We start from the raw sequence: 22,596 nt of genomic DNA on the forward strand, positions 1-22,596 counted from the left end.
CTGGTGAGCTAAACCCACTGGGTATCTTTCTCTTGCGAAGCAAAATGCTATAACAAAGCTTGGAAGCATTATCGCATTGTGGGTAATTACAATAGGGTATCAATGAATGCTTAGGACATGCGTACTACAGTATTAATCTCTAAACAAAGTAACACGTGCTTACAATACACCACGGATTATAAAAACAGAGTTTAGGTGTTTAAAGAGACTCCGCAAATCGATTTTGGTCTCAGTTTTGAGTTGGACTCTATATGAACTAAACAGAGAGGGTAAGTATTTCTTACACAAGTTCCATGCTTGTATAAGTTCATTTATTACAATGGTTACGCTGATGTTATGCTCAAAGTGACTCGGACATTAAGCCGAGGTTATAATAGCAAAATTAACGGTTGAAATGAATGAAGTACATACAAAATATATAAATATTAGGGATATTTATTTGTAAAGATCTAAATTTGTTGTGATTTGGGGTATGGATAAAGAAGCTTTATTAAGCATATCATATTGTATATGGCGAACAAACAACAATAGCTCAGAAGAACTCGTATTTCAACAAACAATAAAATGACATACATCACAGCAGGCATGTATTAAGGAGTTATCAACATAAAATAAGTATCACAATCCCGTATAATTTCAGATTTAGCATGTACTATTAAAAGATGTATTGCTTCACAAGATAAATTATTAAAATCAATTAAATCTTTAAACAGACAATAAAAAGCAATTCAAGCTACATAAAAGCATAACGTAGCAAGATTCATTTAAGGAAGGTCTAAACTTGGTGTGGTTTCAAACTTAATTGTACTTGCAGTTTGGAATGTTTTGGCGATGATCTGTTTTCGCGGATACCAATCGTCCGTCATTTTACCCCGAATGTTAATCACAAGCCAAAGTCATTTGGTTTACATAAGTATGTAGTTTTCTGTGTGGATTCTCTCATCTATTATCTCAACGCTGCTATTTTAACAATTAGACAAAGTATTATTGTCCTCGTTATAAGATAAAAGGGAGTTGTAATGATATTTAAAATAGACTGCATACAATAGGTATCCTTATCATGTAACATCCTCTATTCGTCTACTATTTATATGATTAATTTATGTACAGAATGTGCATGGATTGAATTGGAGATATGATACATGTATAGTGTAGAGATGGTAATAATCCAGTGTCATCCAGCCAATATAAACAATGTTACTTTGAACAAGAAAACAGTCTCATACACAACTACTGCCCACCTGCATCGTCAATACCTATATCCGGTGTACAAGACACGTTGCAAACGAGCCAAAAGACATGTTTCAGTATGCGTACTTGAACCTATTTCTTGTGTCTTTAGAACATGTAAGTTCCAGGCGTTTTAGACGCCAATTATGTAAGGGAGGAAAGATAACCGTGAAGAAACGTGACGAAATCTATATTGTACACGTATGTGAAAAGTCATATTCCTACTTTGTCTACGTATAAATATTTGAATACAGTGCAATGTATGTGTGACAATAATGAACTATGCTTATCTCATCTAAACCGAAGCCAAATACATTACAATTTTACCTCGTGCATTGCAAATATAATTGCATCGCGTTTTCGTCATAGTAAAATGTTTGTTGTTGCTTCTAAGTTTTAAAACTATCCAGGTGCTTTCCTTTGGTTTGGGTTGAGCATTGAATCCTATGAAAATTGGTTTGGGTTGAGCATTGAATTCTATGAAAATTCTTTGATTTCTGTCCTCTTGCTGGAGCTATACTATTGCAAACTTACCATCCAGCATGACGAGACTGAAACTATAGACATACATTACATTCATTTAGGCAGTCCTAGAACTCAAACACTAACGTCAACAAAACCACGAAAAGCAATTGATAACAGTCAAACTACTGGTAGGTTCTATTTTCCTGGTTATAAGATAATATGGAGTTGTATTGATATTTAAAATAGACTGAATACAATATGTATATATATGATCTAACATGTGAAAAACACGACAAAAGCAAAATGTCACCGGTGGGACGGATGTTGTATTATTTGTCAAATATGTTTATAAATTTTGTCTGTCTATGTGCGGTACTATGTAAATGGACGAGCCATTGTTATTAGCGATACTAATGGTAATTTTGTGGTTTGACATCAAACATAGTGACAACTGACAAAGTTAGTCGGGCTTTTGATCATACGTGGCCTGTCTCCGTGTTAGTGATGTAGTTAATGTAGTTATGGGGTAAACACAAACAATGATAAGGTTGTGATCACAGCCCCGAATCATTGTATATATAGTTTCATATGCATATCATGAGCTATCCTGGCCACTGTTAGAAATATTGGTTACCATCATTTGTAGGAATGTTAAAAGATATGTATATAATATATTTTAATAAATTTATTTTCGTTGTTCATGGTAATAGTTAAATTAATTGTTCTCTGTGTATGGTTGCATGTGCATGTTTGTATATAAATTATAGCTAGTTTGTGTTGGTAGAGTTAGTTGTTGGGTGCCATAGACACTAAACCCAGTAATCCTTTGTGGAGTGATCTGACTTCGTTGTACCGTCATATAGGCGGGTGCTCCGAAAAATAAACGGAGGAATTTACGTTGTTACAAACATACATATATGGCAACTAAGAAAACAACAATTTTTTTTGTATTAAGATAAACAGCCATGTCCCTGTACACCAACAAGGTAAATTTTTACTTTTTAAACATTTGAATATTTGATGCCATTTTGAATAATTCAGAGATTTTAGCTATTAGCCTTTCTAAGTCTTAGCCTTATTGAGACAGCTTGAATTTACCGCAAATTTCTAAAATACCAATGTAATGATACTACCGTTATCGCAATGGGCATAAAGATGTCAAACGGCCATAAGATATGAGCAAGCTGCCTTGACGATAACGGGTTGGGCAGCAGAAACATCTACAAAAAATCAAGACTGGTACCGGGAGAACACATTAATCTTAAGGAAAACATCCTACCAATAAACTGAACATTGGTAAGGATATTGCTTTAAAATTAATTGCAAAGGGTAGTGGCCTTTCCTTAAAGGCCCACTACCTTTCCGAAAAGGCTTTTAATTTTTAAAATGGGAATGTAAAACAAGATCAATATTTTTGTAGAGTCTTAAAAATGATTGACTTACCGTTAATACTACATTTATCACCACCTTCTGAACGATTTGATTAAAATAGATAAAATGTTTATTTTCATAACGCAGGTCGTATAATGTTTCCCGCCGTCGTCCTAAATACCGCGCGGTAGTTGACTATCACTGCACCAGACGGCAAAACAGCGAATTGACTCTCCACTGTTTTCATATATTACGCAGGAAATCTTGCATATGTTTGGTGTCGTAACCTTATTTTAGGTCATCGGTATGCATTTTCTGATGTTATTAATGTTTTTTAAGAAACCTTTATATTTTGCTTAGGAAAGGTAATAGGCCTTTAAAGGAAATAACATATCAATGTTCACGTAGACGTGTTCTTTTTTCTGCAAAAAATACATATGTGCATCTAACATATGTGCTCATATAATTAGGGGGGGGGGGGTGGGTATCGGTGGCAGTGTGAAGAAGATGTTCTGATATTCAAGTAGTCCTCTTTAAGATGAGAAACCCACGTAGGGCTGTGGAAAGGTACTAACTATAGGTCGAAGACCCTGTTTTTCTAAAGGCCCGCTACCTTTCTGGAGTAAAAAGCAAAAGAAAATATGAATCGATGGCCTAAGATGAGGTCACAACACCAAACATATGCAAGATTTCCTGTGCGATATATGATAACAGTGGAGAGTCAATTCGCTGTTTTGCCTTTTGGTGCAGTGATAGTCTAACTACTGCACGGTTTTTAGGACGACGGCGGGACATAAGACGACCCGCATTAACATTTTATTTAATTGAATTATATATTGTTCAAAAGGCGATGATGAGTGTGGTTTTAACGGTAAATTATTAACTTTTGCGGCTCTATAAAATTATAGATCTACATTTTGTATGTCTTTAGCCCGAGGAGGAACTGGGGAAGCTGAAGAAGCTAGATTTAACTAGGGAAACTATTAATCTTTAGCCACAGCTATGTTACAAAAATATCAAGTACAAACTTAATGTTGTTTGTGGTCCTCCTGTTATATTGATATAACCATAGTTTAATGTTACGTATCCTGTCGAACCTCCAGAACCATGTTAACGACGAAGGCAATAGGTAACTCGGCACCATAGGACACCATGTACAAATGTTCTGCCAGTGTGGGTTTGTGTGTGAAGGTAGGTGTGTGGCACGACTGTGTAGTACTGTACCTTATCACTTCCAGGCGGGTAAATAAAACATAAAATACACCAATCAAATAATTAAACGATATGGGAACTTGGGGCTGAGATACAATTCATGATTAAAAATGTAATACTATGGAAAACTCGTAGAATTTGCTCTCGGTTCTTAGCGAATGTGTCTGGTTAAACTAAGATGCGCGAGCTACTCATGTAATAGGTTAATGTGCATGTGTGAACTACTTCAACTGTGTACACAGGCGGCGAAAGAAGAAGTTACTGCCACATCCTGGAGAGGTTTTGACAGAATCGGTACTAGGGTAAGTATATATCTAAAGTCGTGTTATGAATTAAGACTCTACTATGATATATTACTTTGTCTATCTTTCCCTTTCCAAGTCTTCTAGATGATACTAAAATAGTATAACTTATATTTCGGACTACATGATCATACTACAGAGATTATTTGTTTCTGGAAGTACTCAAACCGTCCGAATTAAGTTGTTATCTTACCCATCCAGAGTTTACCACTCATGTCATAAAACGTAAAACGATATTGGCACCATCTATTTGTTGGTTTTTATTTTTCGGGATGGTTTTTCTTTCCTAAATTGACATTTAGATTGTATTTCTACATCATCAGTTAAGACCTATTCATACAACTGAACCTAAAATAAGCACAGCTCTAACAAAGAATGGAATGTAACGAGAAAGTGTTTTTGCTTTTTTCGTTTTCGATGGTCTGCGAGGAAGGGGGTATTAAATAAGACCTTCTGAATACGTCGTGAGTTCTTTGTTCGTGTGATAGTTGTATATATGGTTTGAAAGACTGTGTGATAGTTTTAGTTATATTAAGATATATTCATTTGGTAGTGTAATTCAATCTCACTGTAGTGGACTGCCGAATTCCGATGTTTCATTGTTTTATACAAGCGCCAGACGACCTGTCATTCCTTCCTCACATGCCTAGCCAACACAGGATCAATTCAGTATGTAGGAGAAGAGTTGATGTAAGCTTATATTTGCTCTCTGTTCGTTTTATACGTGTTATGGTTTGATGATGGAGTGTACAAGTGTAGTGGCAATGATTTAAAGTACAATCATATTTAATCAACTCAATGGGACCGTGGTAGCTCTTGGAATAATCTTAGTATCATAGTTAAGTTAACACAAATAAACCGCAGCCTCCCAAAACATACATACATTGAACATTCACCGCATCAACTCATGGGAGACTGTCTGTAATTGGCCATGGCTGTTAATATAATGTTTTACCTAACAACCCAAACCAAACACACAAATATAGCGAAAGATTTGAACCAAGAAAATACTTCGAATTAAACAATGCAATATTTCTCGAGATATATGAGTTCGAGTTAATAAACTCAAATGCATCATGCTATAATAAGCGTTGTAATCTGTAGCAACCGGCGTTCAATGGAATATCTTACGACCCATCGGTTCAAAACAAGCAGGCGTGTACATAGAAACATAGAAATATACAGCACACAATACACAAACCATGTAACATCAACATCACTTTCTATCACTCACATGTTACTATCACTCACATACTACTATCACTCACATGCTATGACAGCTATGTACACGTTAATGCTCATTTCCATGTATCTAAGTAGATGTTTATGGCTCTATATATTTACTTACTTTATTCCGTTTCCGAGTTACTTCCCCTGCCGGTAGGTATCCTTTGTGGATGGACAGATAACTCTGTAATATGCAAATAAAAAATACTCATTGCTATTAGATATTCCGATTTCTCCTTATTGATAAGCTTTACAATTTTTGGTGTAATTCGACAACTGTTTTTTATCTACGTGTTACCTGTCGTCGAGGTCTAACTTGAAGGCCTGAGGCCTCTCTGACCCATCACTTGGTATGTCCTTTCCGGTAGTGGCAGCTGAGTTAGGATGTAGCAACTTGGGGCGAACTTTTCTTCATTTCCTTTCCAGGCTATGTTTAGTCGGGATTTAAATTGGTTTAATGTCTCTGTTTGGATTATATTCAGTCTGAATTTTTGTTTTGATAGTTTTTTGCTGTGACCTCTTGTTTTGTTTGTGTTAATACTGAATTATTTATTCTTTTCTTTATCAATATTAGCCAGTATTTTAAACACTTTAATGACGTCCGCCCTCTGTCTTCTTTCTGTAGTGATGGTAAGCCGAAGTCAATCAGTCATGCTGTATCATTTTTGCTTCTGGTGGATTTGATTAACCTGGTTGCTCGTCTTCGCACGTTTTCTGTGGCAACTGTGTCCTCTATGTTGGTCGCTGACCATGCCACAGAGGCGTACTACAGGTGCGGTCTGACTAATGTCTTGTACAAATGGTTGAAGGAATCTTTATTGATGTATTTGAAAGTTCTTTTTCATCGCTCCCAGTATTATGTTGGCTTTCTTTACTGATGCCTCAATGTTGCTGCTGAAATTTAGTTGATTATCTATCGTTACACCTTGATCTTTTTCTTCGAGTTCTGTTCAAATTGGAGTTTGTGTCATATCATATTGGGGGATGACTGTAGGTCTACCCAGATAAAGGTGTTTACATTTGTCTTTATTGAAGTTTAATTGTCAGTCCTCAGACCATTTCATAAGGCTTTCTAAATCATCCTGCATGGCTCTCCTATCCGTGTCGTTATTCACAATAGAATATAACTAAGTATCATCTGCAAAGAGTTTCACTGCGTTTTTTGACAACGTCTGAGAGATCATTGATGAAAATCAATAATGATATTGGTCACACTTCGTTGAGGGATTCCACTAGACTGGCCACCAGTCCCTAGAATATTGAAAAAATCACTAAAATTTGGCTTAATTATTTTTGTCTCTACTACATGCCTGATTCTAAGTTTTAAACTAGGGGGAGATAATCTAGTAAAGAACTCTGCTGGATATTGGGTAAGTCTTATCAGCAACTTAGGGACTGGTGGCCAGTCTAGGATTCCACTGGTACTGTTGGCCAGTCTAGGATTCCACTGGTGATGTCTAACCAGTCTGATGATTCACCTTTAAGAACGACTCTTTGTTTACGATTTGTTAGAAAGTCGTTAATCTAGCTTAGTATGGTTCCCTTTATCCCGTAGCCTGAAAGTTTGGCGAGTAGTCTTTGGTGCGGTACACTGTCGAAGTCTTTTTAAAAGTTCAAATATATTATATCAATGTTGTTTTTTTCATCCAGTTCTTTTGTCCAATTTTCAATGACGTCGATTAACTGTGTGACACAGGAATGACCGCTTCTAAAGCCATGTTGGTGTTGGGTAAATAAGTTGTTTGATTGTTGTAATGTAGTGTTAAACTTGTAAAGGCTATGGTTATAGTTTTAGTTCAGAAAAGTGTAATTTTTTAAATGTGGAATCTAATTTTACAAATATTGTCGTGTTGATAGTCTTTGTAAAGATGAATTACATTTGCAGCTGTCACCGTTCAATTGCTTTTATTGTAATTATGAAAATACCTAATGTTTTTGTTGTTGTGGCAAGCATGTTCTAATATAAGTAGGATATTAAAATATGAGATCCTGTACTTTAACTTATTGTTACCAATAGTATTTGGTCACGTCATATTCTTTTTAATATATTTCATACATTTTTTAAAAATGTTTCAACGAAGTTTTGTTACACTACATGCAATCGTCTGTTGCATTGACAAAACGAAATAGTTGAACATATCAGAAAAAGAACATGTAGTTTTCTACAAACAGTTGCAATTTCAAGGTAATCTGGTTATAGAAAAAAAAAATTAAAATACGTGAAATATATATCAAACATATTAACCGATTTTCTTTAGCACTAAACTGTGATTATTCATTTGATAAAGATATGGATGAGCTTCCGCTAGCTCTAAATTCAGTCATTCTTTGATTTGTTAATTTGTATTGAGGGAAATACCTTGTAATATTTGCTCATGATAAAATAACGTAGAGGTACTTGGTTCTGTAGAGACAGGTCAACTGAGATCCATAATAACGGATTTATTTAGATCGGCAAAACTACCGCTGAGCAACATTACAAAATAGAACGAGATGCACTACAAAAGTTAAACGAGGACAAGTCTAGCTATTATGATTCTACCAGCTGGCAATGGCAAGGGCACAGTCATTATCTATAAACACCGATGGCTATAGGGTCAAGGTCACAGCAATGTTGACAGGACAACAATGATATCAGAAAATACGAACAGCTGCATACCAACCCTACACAAAAGTTTACAAGGCTCATCGTAACCATTTTTACATAATTGAATCATATTAAGAAGAAGATTACTAGCTCATTACAGGCACTGTAAAGCAGAACACATCCCTAGAATGTACTTTACACACAAAATCCACAAACAGGGAAACACACTGAAACGTATTATAGACTACACTAGCTCCATTGCTTACACTTTCCCTGGTCATTAGTAGACATTATCGAGAGTTTGTAGGTAAATCAGAACACCATGCGTTAAAATAAAATCATCTGGTAGAAATTGTGTATTCCATTTAGAATTAGGAAGAATACATTTCACACATTTTACAAAATACCCATCAATGATAAAATCAGGAAATTCAATACCGCCTAAAATTAAACAGATATTGCGGAAGAATACTAACCATCACATGCAAGACATCGTGAAATTGCAATAGCGTTTGTGCTTACAACGTCATGTTTTAGTCTCTTGGCCAACATTTACCAGCAACGTTTCGGCACTACCATGGGGATTCCAGTGTCACCTCTTGTGGCAATCTGCTCATGGAGCACCTGGAACAAGGAGCAATAACCACAACATTCATAGACTGCATACCAAGCTGATAAAAAGGAGTAACAAAAACAGCTGACTGTTCACATCAACACCTAGTGAAAGTTGTGAATATAAACAAAAAAATCCAAAAGGAAATCAACAAAAGGCAACGCCAAGTTGTCATCCCGTATATCAAATGCATATCTGAAGTTATCCATAGAATATACCGAGGCAATGGCATACCACCACATACGACAATCCGTGGCATCCTAGTTCACCATAAGGATACATCACCTACATAAAATGTAGCAGAGTGTCCACAAGTTCGGATAAAAAAACTATGAAGCATCTTATGTAGGACAGATGGGAAGATTTGGAGTTTGTCTGAAGAAATACCGAAAGAATGTGGAATCCTTAAGTCTAGAAAGAAATTTACCCGATCTGAAAGAAAAACAGGCGAAGCTCAAATCAACAAATCAGCTGATATAGCCCATGCCACACAGTAGAACTATGTGATCGAAACCTCAAACACATTAGACAGGAAAAATAATCTCTTGAAGCGACAGATAGCAGTGGGCTTGTGTTGCGAAATAGATTCATTTCCCAATTAGCAGAAATTAACATCGATCTTCGACTTTTACTTTTGAAGGTAGACAACTCGTACACCTTTTACACTTTGGGTACTATGCTGCCTGGCCATTTGTCTGATAAGGGTGACAGTGCACACATCGTACTAGTCATTTGTCTGATGAAGGTGACAATGTACACATCGTACTAGTCATTTGTCTGATGAAGGTGACAGTGTACACATTGTACTTGTCATCTGTCTGATGAAGGTGAGAGTGTATACATCGTACTAGTCATCTGTCTCATGAAGGTTACAGTGTATACAATGAACTAGTCATCCGTCTGATGGAGGTGACAATGTACACATCGTACTAGTTATCTCTCTGATTATGATGACAATGTTCACATCGTACTAGTCATTTATCTGATGAAGGTGACAGTGTTCACATCGCACTAGTCATCGAAACGTCCTATGAAATTCGATGTTCATGTTACATTACATAACTACGGCGGCGTATTAGGGCCACTATATAATTTAATTTATCTTGTACGTACAAGTTAGTATCTTGTACGTACAAGTTAGTATCTTGTACGTACAAGTTAGTATCTTGTACGTACAAGTTAGTATATTGTACGTACAAGTTAGTATCTTGTACGTACAACTTAGTATCTTGTACGTACAAGATAGTATATTGTACGTACAAGTTAGTATCTTGTACGTACAACTTAGTATCTTGTACGTACAAGATAGTATCTTGTACGTACAACTTAGTATCTTGTACGTACAACTTAGTATCTTGTACGTACAAGTTAGTATCTTGTACGTACAAGATAGTATCTTGTACGTACAACTTAGTATCTTGTACGTACAACTTAGTATCTTGTACGAACAAGTTAGTATCTTGTACGTACAAGTTAGTATCTTGTACGTACAACTTAGTATCTTGTACGTACAAGTTAGTATCTTGTACGTACAACTTAGTATCTTGTACGTACAACTTAGTATCTTGTACGTACAAGATAGTATCTTGTACGTACAAGTTACTATCTTGTACGTACAAGATAGTATAATGTTGAAACTCTCGGTATTAAAGGCTGTGGCTGATTTACTGTCACCATGGTATCGCATGAAGCTATACGTATATTACGTACCCTTTGTATAAGCCAAAGGGAAAAAAGAATACCTTGCGACATGTTGTGGAGTTGTAATGCTGTGATAAGTTTCCGAACATATAGATGTAAATGTTTATAACAGAGTATTAACTATGATCATCATTTTGACAATAATTGATGTGTGTATATATGTCTAATAAACACAAAAACATATATGAAATAATTTGTTTTGCTTTTGTTGTCTGTGCAATCAGTAAATCATTCGAATTAGGGCATAATGCCTAAAATTGTTTTCGGAGGCACTTAATTATTTTCAATACTACTATTCTGAAGTAAAATAAATGCTCAAACTTTTCCAATAATGGCACAAGTGTGAAGTATTTAACTTTTATTACTGAAGAAAATTATGAATTTGTTTGCTCCTCTTTTTAATAGATAAAACTTATCATTCATCGGAGATGTATCATATCCATTTTATCACTAAATGTATCTTGTTATAAAACAAGCGACTATACAGTTTCCTCGGAAGGAACTATACAGTGTCAGTTTCAAAATAATGCAAGTGACTATACAGTTTCAACTCATAATCCGGCAATTTCATATTACGATTGTGAAAAAGATATTGTCCTCATTAATATATATCTATATTTTTAATATTGTCAAATAAGTTTATAAACCTGTGATCGTACTTGAAGCAATGCAAATTAGACCGACTATCTTTAATTACGAAAAATATCAGGCGGGTGACTCAATTCTGCGGTGATGAACAGCAGTTCAACTCAACTTGTATGTACAAAATACTAAGTTGTACGTACAAGATACTATCTTGTACGTACAAGATACTATAAGTTGTACGTACAAGATAGTAACTTGTACGTACAAGATAGTAACTTGTACGTACAAGATACTATCTTGTACGTACAAGATACTAAGTTGTACGTACAAGATACTATGTTGTACGTACAAGATACTATCTTGTACGTACAAGATACTATCTTGTACGTACAAGATACTAAGTTGTACGTACAAGATACTAACTTGTACGTACAAGATACTAAGTTGTACGTACAAGATACTATCTTGTACGTACAAGATACTAACTTGTACGTACAAGATACTAACTTGTACGTACAAGATAAATTAAATTATATAGTGGCCCTAATACGCCGCCGTACATAACCACTTTTTAATAGATAGAATTAATCTTTGAACATTACATTACAGTAACTAATAAGACAAACAATTGAAAAGCTATCTTTGTTTTACAGAGACATGACCTCTGACACTGAAAAACCTCCGCCAGAGGTCATTCCCCTACAGTGTGATGACGGGAACAGCCACAAGGACAGTGGCAGCAAGCGGGAAGTGTGGGCGAGAAAAACCGAATACATGTTGTCACTGATTGGCTACTCTGTGGGACTCGGAGTTCTCTGGAGGTTTCCTTACTTATGCATGAGAAATGGAGGAGGTGAGTTAGCTTAAAAAAACGCACTATTTGTCTAAAAGAACAAGACAATTCCTGAAATACTAAAATTGGAATTTTAAAGAGGACGATGTACATTTAATTTAAAAACATGTGGATATAATGTGATAATACACATTTTCTTTTAGAAAATTATGAAAGTTTGAGTTAACGTAAGTTACACAATGTCACATAGTCGTAGCAGGTTCAAGAAAGGAAAACGTCGTTTAAATAGCTCAGTTCTAATATTTTCAGCAATTATGTCGTGTTTCCTCTTTAACTGACACAAACGTCGTTATATATAAGATAATTATGTATTTTTACAGGTGCATTTTTGATACCATTTTTCTTCTTTGTGGCCGTGTGTGGATTTCCCCTGTACTTTATGGAGCTGTGCCTGGGGCAATTCTCCGGTAAAAGTCCCCTGGTAGTCTGGTGCATCTGTCCTCTGTTTAAAGGTAGGCGGGCTGTTTGTGTAACTGAATAATTATGACACTAAAATAGTGAGCCAAGGACATATGGCGTCATTTAATATTAAAAGACGACGTATCCTTTTTGTCCTACCAGCTTCAATTTCTAGGTTGTGATTGCTGATCCTAAGTTTTGCCACCAATTGTCGATATTCAAAATTTTGAGATAAAAGTAATATTCCTCTTTATAGTTTTGTTTAAGTTTACTATATAGAAAAAAAACCCACTTATTACTACAATCTATAAGCTGCATTTTGCTTGAGAAAATAATGTCAAATTTACAATGCATAGTTTTTTTTAAATGACCTTGTTACTTTCTCTTTTAATGTCAAATGTGATGTTATTTTCGTTGATAATTTTTGATACGTATGAAATACATGAATATGATCCACTTTCATGAATGTTTTCATTGACTTTCAAAATTTTACAAGATTATTCATGTTATCTGGTGATATTCTAGCCAAGTAACACAATGCTTGAGTATTAATGAAGCAGTCTAGTGTACACTGCCCTTATTCAACCCTGGAAACATCATTTACTGCACACTTTCCAACCCCAAGGGCCAATTTGCTAAAAAAACATATTTGTTCAAATGGCGTATTATCTATTATTTAAAATTCGTCAAATGTTGAATTATTCACCCGAATTTTTTTACTTGCATTCGCAATTTTACTGTAAAAATCAGCATACCATATTTCAGAATTATATGAATTATATAAGATTGGTCTATACCATATTTCAGAATTTTATGAATTATATAAGATTGGTCTGACTAAAGAGTTATGCAACTTTTTCCAGAGCTATAAGAGCATATCAGCTACTGTATTTTATTTAAATATTGCCTAATTGAGAACAAAACTTTCCACTTTTTACACTCAGTTACATGGATGTATGTATTTTGCAGTTTTAGAATAATGTATTATATACACGTGTATTTACATATTTAATGTTTAATATTAAATGTAATTATTTGTATTGTGTGACAGGTTTAGGTGTGTGTATGGTGATCCTGTCCTTCATTGTGACGTGGTACTATAACCTAGTCGTGGCCTGGGTATTGTGTTACCTGTACTACTCATTCTATCCGACCCAGCCCTGGGCTTCCTGTGATAATGAATGGAACTCTCCCAACTGTGTGGTCTTACGCTCCAACTCGCCAAGATCACTGACCAATCAAAGCATGTATAACAACTCAGCTACCAATGAAACAAGAGTCCTGAATCTGACCAATGAAATAGAATTCCTCAATGTTACCAATATATCCAATACGATACCAGAAAAATCTCAAGTCTCCCCAACAGCGGCTACAGAGTTCTGGAGGTAAGTATTCTCGGTAGTCCTTCATGTCATGAAGGTACATACATTAAAAGACTTTCTCAAAACATTTGGAGAATTGCTTTGAATTAAAATGGTTTTTTTATTTCTTGAGTTAGTTTTTTAATTAACCAGAGACACTTTGGTATTATTTATAAAAGTTATCGTTTTTGTCAATAACATTGCAATCATGAGTATTTTTTCTATCATTCAGACATGCTCCTGTTTATAGGATAATTGTTGCTATTGTTTTCATTTTTCATGTTTACAGGCACGCTATTCTGGGAATTTCTCCCGGAATCGACCAGATCGGTGGACCACAATGGCACCTAGTACTGACCATCTTCTTGGCGGCAGCAATTACCTTCATGTGTCTAGTGAGAGGGGTGCGTTCGGCTGGAAAGGTATGTCAACAAGTCATCTAATCGTGTTTAAGCTCGAATGTAAACATTTTACTTTATACATTGTTTGTGGTTTGACTCCAAAATAGTTCTAGCATATGCTGCAATAATTAATAGCAATTTATGGTTTGGCGGTCTCTGTTTCGTTTAACAAATCGCATCTAGAGAAATTGAGGGTTTCGGCTGTGGATATCTACTGCTTAGTAATGCTTATTAGTACGCTTGTAAGATAATGTTTTAGTGATCTAATGAGTTTATTGCCCACCAGGTGGCGTACATTACGGCGGTTCTACCATACGTCCTTCTTACAGTGTTACTGACACGAAGTTTAACATTAGAGGGATCCCTTGCCGGTATAATCTACTTCATAAAGCCAGACTTCTCCAAACTTCTCAACTTCCAGGTAAGCTTCATTTCACGGTGATTCAATACATGATGAAAATCAATATAAATGTAACATTTTAACACTGTCAATATTTTATCAACACAACAAAAGTACTTTTCTTTCAAAATCTTAAATCAAATAGGTTGAAAATTAATGAAAGAAATTTTTATTCTATGTTTAAATCCGCGAATGTTAATCTTCGTTAATTTGTTTTGAAATGAAAATAGCAAAATTTAGTTGCTGCGAAAGAAAATTGCGATTAACTGTAATGGCGAGACAATATTTGGATTGCTGATGATGCGCTTTACGAAAACAGGAAAGCTAATTTGTTTAATTCACTGGTTTCATTAAACATTTGCATTTATCTATCTATCGATATCATGATTTTGTTGTCTTTTCATTACGGTAGGTTTGGTTTGAGGCAGCGCTGCAAGTGTTTTTCTCACTAGGTTCAGCGTGGGGCGGAGTTATAACCATGGCCAGTTACAACAAGTTCACCAATAAATGTTTAAAGTAAGGTCACCTCTTCCACCTTAATACAAGTAAAACAACATGTTCAGCTATTTTTTTTCAACAAATTTTATTGCAAATAATATGCAATTGGATTCGGCAACAGGCAAAGCCTATATTAGCCATCTCCAAACAAATCCGGTATAGTACAATTATCAACAAAATAGTATAACATTTAACATTACATTATGAATGAATATTATTATTAGTGTATCTCCCCAACCTATCATAGTAGAAAAATCTAAATAAATCTTTTAGTTTCAGATATATATTCTGATATGCATTGCAATAAATATGTATTTTTTTCTTCATCACAATTGTCACAGCCATGCAGTAAAGTTTTTGTGTTAAAATGCGAGTGGGGAATATTAGAATTATGTATTTTGGTTCTGAGTGATGATCTTTGTTCATTAAATAAAGGACATATGAAAAGATAGTGTTCGGCTGTTTCATCACCAAGGCCACAAGAACAAATTGGAGAATCTCTCAAATGATCGCGAAATAGGTCAGAATTTAGATTGCTAGAGGAATTTCTGAGCTGGCACAGAGTAATATTCATAATTCGAGAACCTTTGTTTATAAAGGTATTTGTTATATCATGTTCCATTTCATTAATATTAAAAAGGAGTGTTTTAAATGGTGCAACAGTATTAACATTCGATAAGTCAAAGTTTAAAGCGAAAGAATTAAATTCTCTAAAGGTACTTGTAAAAACTAGTATAGTAACTTGCAGCTCTGAACATAGGAATATTAAAATATCTTGTCATCCTAAGTGGATATCTCTCATTTTCAGGCTGATATAAAAATGGTTGTACAATTTCAATCAAATGCTGTGGAGCAAAGCCACGTAGTATCTTAAACATTAGAATAAGTTTGTGCTTTTGACGCCGATCAGAGAGAGATTCCCAAGCTAGTTCTTTATAAAGTATATCATGAGAGGTACCTCTGCGCAATCCCGTTATAACTGTTCAGCTATTGAATATATCTTTATTGCAGATTTTTTCTTGTGTTTATTGTTGAGGAATACCTCTGTTGACTATGTGTGTTTATGTTAAATAAGTGTTTTTGTTGTTGTTGTCCATTAGCTTTGGACCCCGCTACAAATAGCATCTAGTTAATGCTCGTTATCGTGTATTTACGCTATTTTTGTGTTGTTTCATAGGTCATGAACACCTCTGGCAATCATTAAAATGTTTTTGAGTAAAGTGAATTAGATTGTTGAATATAAACGTGATGGTGATTTTTTTCTGTTGTAACACGATGAATATGTCTCGTTGTTACAGTGACGCAGGATTTGTTGCCATTATGGACACGTTCAGTAATTTCTTCTGTGGATTTGTAGTGTTCAGTATCCTCGGATTTCTTGCCCACGAGTCTGGTTCCACAATAGAGGAGGTGGCAGAATCAGGTGAGTTGTCTGTACACACGCGCGTTTTGTTTGTGACCTAGATTTTATGACCGACGCCTTGATACCCCACTAAAACACTATTGCCTCCTCAGGACCCGGCCTTGTATTCCAAGTATATCCTGAGGCTATATCGCGCCTGCCCCTTCCCAACCTGTGGGCAGTGCTCTTCTTTGTCATGCTTATCGCTGTGGGTCTCGACAGTCAGGTATTTCCAATGATTTTCAATGAAAAACAAATGTTTAATAAACAAAATAGCAATGCAGTAACGATTTCAGTAATTAGATATAAATAAATCTGCGTTTTTTAAATGAATAATGATCGAAGGTATGGTATATTCCAAAGAAAAAACAAATGAAAAATAAAAATAAAATGTAAAAAGTATAAAGTTAATTTAATGAGGATATCGAATATTCACTTTATCATTTCGACAGTATAAATTTTATCCGGTAATATGTGATAGTGACTTTATTAGTATGTATTATGGTGTTGTGTGTTTGGTAGTAACTGTATGTTTATATGTACCCCTGCAGTTCGCTCAGCTGGAGACGGTTTTGGGTGGTTTAAGAGATTTGTATCCAGATACTCTAGGAAAGAGGAGGAACATGCTATTGTTTACTGCATTCATCGCATTTTTCCTACTTAGCCTTGTGTTTGCAACACCAGTAAGTAAAGGTTTACCATTCAAGAATGGTTTAACAATTGACCTGGTCTATTATCATCTCTCAACATTGATACCTATTCTTATCCTTTATTTAGGCTGTCGTCGTTGTCATAATTATATGAGGTTCACGTCAAATAAGGGTTCATGTTCACAGATGCCCTTTGTGCTAGCCAATAATATCAACTTGTAATATAACATTGCCCAAACGTGACGTTCCACAGGGAGATGTTCTAAGACCTTCACTCTTCTCTTTCTTTTTAAAATCATCCTTACCATAATTGCAATACATAACGTCGACACTTAAACCTTATTCTTCATTAGTTTGCGCTCTGTACGTCCTGTTAATCTACCATTTACTATTATATTTATGACACACGATTTGTTTTCGATAATTAATTGGTATAACGTTGTAGGCAGGGATGTACATATTTGTGTTAGTGGACTGGTATGCTACAGCCTACTGTTTTTTCCTGATCGCCATGTGTGAGTGCCTCGTAGTCGGCTGGTTTTACGGTAAGTCTTTACCATTATTGTCTCTGTTACTTTGAGAAAAGACGCGGAAGTAAATAGAGGAATTTAACTTACTCAACTAAAATGTCATGCTTATCCCGTTATACCGTCGGGAAGTGGTTGCTGTTTGATATAATAATAAGGTTTATTTTGCAGGAGCCGAGCGGTTTAGTCATGACATCGAAATAATGACGGGTAGGCCTGTACATCCCGTCATCCGGGTATCCTGGTGTGTTATCTCCCCCTTGGCTCTGTTTGTAAGTTTAAGTGACAACACATCAACCTGACAGCTCCATCACTCATTATAATACACTGTTGTGTTAACATGAATCATTTTCAGTAAGCGAATACGTTGATCGAAAATAATGTGTAGACCTAGGATATATACAATGTAATACTAGTACAGCACGTAGGGAATTTTTCATCACGCTAGATGTTAAAATAACAGAGCGCGCTAAAATGAGGAGTTTCCATTTAAATTGGTATTTGTTATTTTTGACTTTATTTCAATTTAACACCCTAGGTTTCACCTAGTTTCTGAACACATCATTTACAGTTTACTTTGGCTTATAAGTGAATGTATGTGTGCTATTTCTTCAGAGTCAACTTCTTCCTTATCCTGGTTTGTAGATTGCGTTACTCGGGACAATCCTGGCCTTCAAACCACCCGTTCACAATGGATACGTGTTTCCACCCTATGCCAGAGCTCTTGGAGTTGTCATAGGTCTGTTTTCTGTTGTCCCTCTCCCCATCATGGCTTTATATGGCTTATACAGAGCTAAAGGATCACTAACACAGGTAGGTGTACATTACAGGCCAAGGTCAACCTACAATTCAAGGTTAATTTACATTCGTAATAGTACGATCAACCAAGATAATATGTGGTACGTTTTCACGGTGATGTAATTTCGCGGTGTACAATGATATGATTTGCATGCAGCGATGATTTTTGAAGTTTCTTATCATTCGCGAAATACGTGAAATAAATAAGCTGATAGTAATTATTCTGTAATTATCTACGATTTATAGAATCTTACATGGACCTATTTAATTGGCTATAGCTGTTATTTGCACCAGGCTATTTTTTTTCTTATCAGATAGATTCTAATGTTGTGTATGTATATATTCTAATATATGGCATTTTAAGACATTCCAAATGTAAAAAATACTTATTTGATACCCAATAATAATTTAGATCGTCCTATGTCGTCTGTCATTATCGGTTACAGAGACTGAGGGTACTGTTGAGTCCAAACGACGAGTGGGGACCGAACAAAAAGAACAACCAATTCTTTTACAAGTCTTATCGTAATGAAGGGAGTTTAGTGACCCGTTTGAGGACTAATTTTCTCGGGAGGAGTCGGTGAAGACGACAGAAAAATCAAATTCTGTGTCGTGTGATGTGCGTCTCTTCTTTATGGACATAACCAACACCATACAGAGCATTTACCAAAGTCATCTTGAGTCATCTCAAGGAAATGCCATTTTTTTGTTCATCCCACTTAGGTGTAGTAATATACCATTGAAATAAGACACTAAATGATAATCGCGAATTCCCCATTCATTGAAATTTGAACATGATGATGTCTCTTAATTTGTGGTATTAGTCCGCGATTACAATAATGATCATGATTAAAAACAAAAACAAAGAAGCTTGTGGTGAATCTCGTCCATGACATTACAAATAAATATTAAACCCTATACCTTTACAAGTATTAGTACTAGTGTGAACTACAACAATGCGTACCTGAACACGTAAGATATTATATATCCATCAAAGAGGAAACAGTAGTTTAGTAATAGAGACAACTGCATTGTTTTGACAACTGTCCTGGCGTTCGGTATTTGATTAATATTAAATGAGCACCAGGGCATTGACAACGTAACATTGTATTACACACTTTATCAAGGATTATTAAATTTTGGGTGTCCCAAACAGAAGTGTTCTAAAAATTTAATGCCGACGAATAAAGAAGGTATGTGAAATGATAATTTTACAAAATCAATGACACGACAATAAATCTCGTGTCTGTCACGACCAGATGCTGTACCTATCAAATTGATTGCAGGTCGAAAATATATAAAGTGTAATCTACCCATTTAAGATTAAACATAACTGAAAATACAGAGATAAAACATCGAAATCAAGATTCTTGGAAAATACCGTACGATGAGAAGAAGACCAGGGATTTCTAAGAGGAAACTTCTGCTTCGTATACGAAACCCTGCATATGGATCAAGGTCAAATGCTGGTATATGTTGCTGCATCGTTTTACTTTAAACAATCAAGAGGAAAATAGAATATATTTGTGTTAACAATAACGTAACGCTTAATTTCAATAAATGGCCAACTATGTTCTAAAGGTTATTAAACTAATCAAGGGATTTCTTGTCAAACTAGCTTGAAAGGTATTTCTTTTCCCATCTTGTCAATTAGAATTATAGATATCGTATGTCTTGCACCAAAAGCGAAATTAAAGCGTGTTTAATCGATTGCTTAACTAACTTTTGAATAACTTAATGTAAAAGACCTGACGTTTTTCAGTGCTAAAGGGTTTATTGACGGTACATATCCCGTCCGTGCATCTAACTTGCGGATAGGTATCCATTGTGACGTCAATTTTTTGAACGAATTTCACGTCGTTTTCTCTGCTAAGTATGGTGTTACGCTCGCGATCACGTAACGTGACAATCAATACCTATCCGCAAGGAGAGATTACTCTAATATGCAAATACAAATATATATATATATATATATATTTGATTTACCCGGATATTGTAAATGGATATAAAGGTATATGAAAATGGCTAGGCAACTCTATGTTACTTGTAGTTACCATAGTTGGGCAGATTTGTTGCTAGCTTCCTAAAATAATATTATTTGAAAGTCTCAAATTAATCATTGAGGACAGAGGCATTTTACTACCAAATGTCACCCATCTCTAAAAAACCATTAACGCTCCTTTGTGAAAAATCGTAAAAAGTAAGTAATAAAGACATCATAAATGTAGATCAAATGATTGCAGGAATCCCTACCAACATCTTTAGTTTACAAAATTGAGGATTGTTTGTAAGAACTGCTTTTATGTCCTGGGAATTCATCTGTATTATCACAAAATGTTAATATATCTATTACTCATTTTGCACCTTTCTTAATTTACTTTCCATTTTGTCACGGCATGCTTGTGACAAGGTATATGGTTGATTTGTAATAGGGCTTCTTTATTCCTAATGCTGTGGAATTTTCGAACGTTGTTAAAACCTGACCAGATGAAAAGTTTTATTATGGAAAATTAATGATCTGGATTAAATATATGCATTTATCACACTTTTGTCTTTGATATGAACGTTTTGCCCATGCGATACTGGTGCTGTCCGCGCCGTCATATCAACGCCCGGGCTGATATCACCTTATTACGTCATAATTTGATATCAGCCCAGGCAGCCCGGGCTGATATCAGTTAATATCAGCCCGGGCTGATATCAGTTATCGGCCCGGGCTGATATCACGTCATCCGGGGTTTTCACTCCGGATTTTAGAGTTGCCGCTTCGATTCAGTTTCCTGCAGACGATAAGTTGGATATCGGATACAGTATTGAGAAAGATATCAGAAATCAGAAATAGTCTGTTTCATGACGATTTTACTGGAGATTTTTATCTTAACTAAGATACGGTCGAAATGAGTTTTGTCCACATTGCCGAAAACAAAGCATCGTAAATTATATTTATAACACAAAAAAACCGTATTTGGTATAAATAAAATCAACGACATGCGTTTGTCAACAAGAAGAGACGCAGGAATAAATTAGACGTTTAATAGTTTAATTTTCCCGTCGAATTCATAATTCTTGTCCGTTGTAAAACTGATCATTCTGAAATGGACCCGCTTTGCCGGAATTTGTTGAACATTATCTATTTTCAAGTGATAGTAAGCCTTCACTAGATATTTGTTAATTTTGCTTAAAATACATATTTCAACTCGTTCATTTAACCAGGAATTATGTATTTGTAAAACATATACATGTAATGAAGTTTTCCACTGCTTCAACATTAAATTGGCCTTCATTATGTCCAGAAGAATATCGGTCATTGATCAATACGTTTTAATACATGTTTTAAAATTGTTAAAATATCTTTCCCTTTGTTTTCAAAATGTGTGATAAAAAGGTTATGATATGTCAATTTTGATATTGCACCCTTTTTCAACCCTTGACCTGGTATCAGCCCTTGGGCCTGCGGCCCTTGGGCTGCGATATGGCGGTCTCGGGCTAATAAAGGGTGCGATATCAAAATTGTCATATAATAACCTCTAAATATTTGTTCTTAAAGAATCTCCATAGTCATGCATCGATATAATGTGAAATAACTTCTTTTCCAAAGTTTAGACAGTGCACAATATAAGGCTACAAGGCGATAAACTGATTTCAATGCTGAATCTTACAAGGACGAAAACGTTTATTCTTCGATCTGTGATTGACGGCATTTTTTCCCGAAGTTATACATTGTTGAAAAGTGAATATATTTATGTAAATTATGTTTCCAGCAGGTTTTCGTCAAACAATTGAATCGGCGAAGTTGCCATTTTCACAAATTATTTGGTACTGAAACAATTAATTTTCTTTCTCTTCTGTCAACCTAATCAAGCCAGTAGATAGGATATTAAGTATAGATTTTCCCGGTTACAAAACAACTTAACTAATGTTAGATTTAAAAAAAAAGTTTCCGTGTCCATATGAAATGTGTTTTGTTTGGTCAGAACCTGACCACTGTTTCATTAGATATATTGTTACGTTACC

The 22,596-nt window shown here is 35.2% G+C and overlaps 1 protein-coding gene across 2 annotated transcripts; it reads left to right on the top strand.

The window, feature by feature from the left end:
• The first annotated feature begins 126 nt into the window (after nucleotides 1-126).
• On the top strand, nucleotides 127-21,127 carry LOC138315732 (sodium- and chloride-dependent glycine transporter 2-like). Of its 2 annotated transcripts, none has more exons than XM_069256976.1 (14): nucleotides 127-269; nucleotides 11,947-12,146; nucleotides 12,467-12,598; nucleotides 13,597-13,930; nucleotides 14,196-14,328; nucleotides 14,594-14,728; nucleotides 15,120-15,223; nucleotides 16,504-16,628; nucleotides 16,721-16,833; nucleotides 17,159-17,290; nucleotides 17,703-17,802; nucleotides 17,956-18,056; nucleotides 18,430-18,597; nucleotides 19,029-21,127. In XM_069256976.1, exons 2-14 carry the CDS (start codon nucleotides 11,951-11,953, stop codon nucleotides 19,164-19,166), a joined length of 1,911 nt encoding a protein of 636 aa, XP_069113077.1. In that variant the 5' UTR covers nucleotides 127-269; nucleotides 11,947-11,950; the 3' UTR covers nucleotides 19,167-21,127. The 2 variants fall into 2 exon arrangements, with proteins under 2 accessions (XP_069113077.1, XP_069113076.1); XM_069256975.1 differs by lacking the exon at nucleotides 127-269 and adding an exon at nucleotides 4,256-4,580.
• Nucleotides 21,128-22,596: the final 1,469 nt, after the last annotated feature.

The sequence above is a fragment of the Argopecten irradians genome, chromosome 2 (assembly GCF_041381155.1).
Source record: "Argopecten irradians isolate NY chromosome 2, Ai_NY, whole genome shotgun sequence".
NCBI lineage: Eukaryota > Metazoa > Mollusca > Bivalvia > Pectinida > Pectinidae > Argopecten > Argopecten irradians.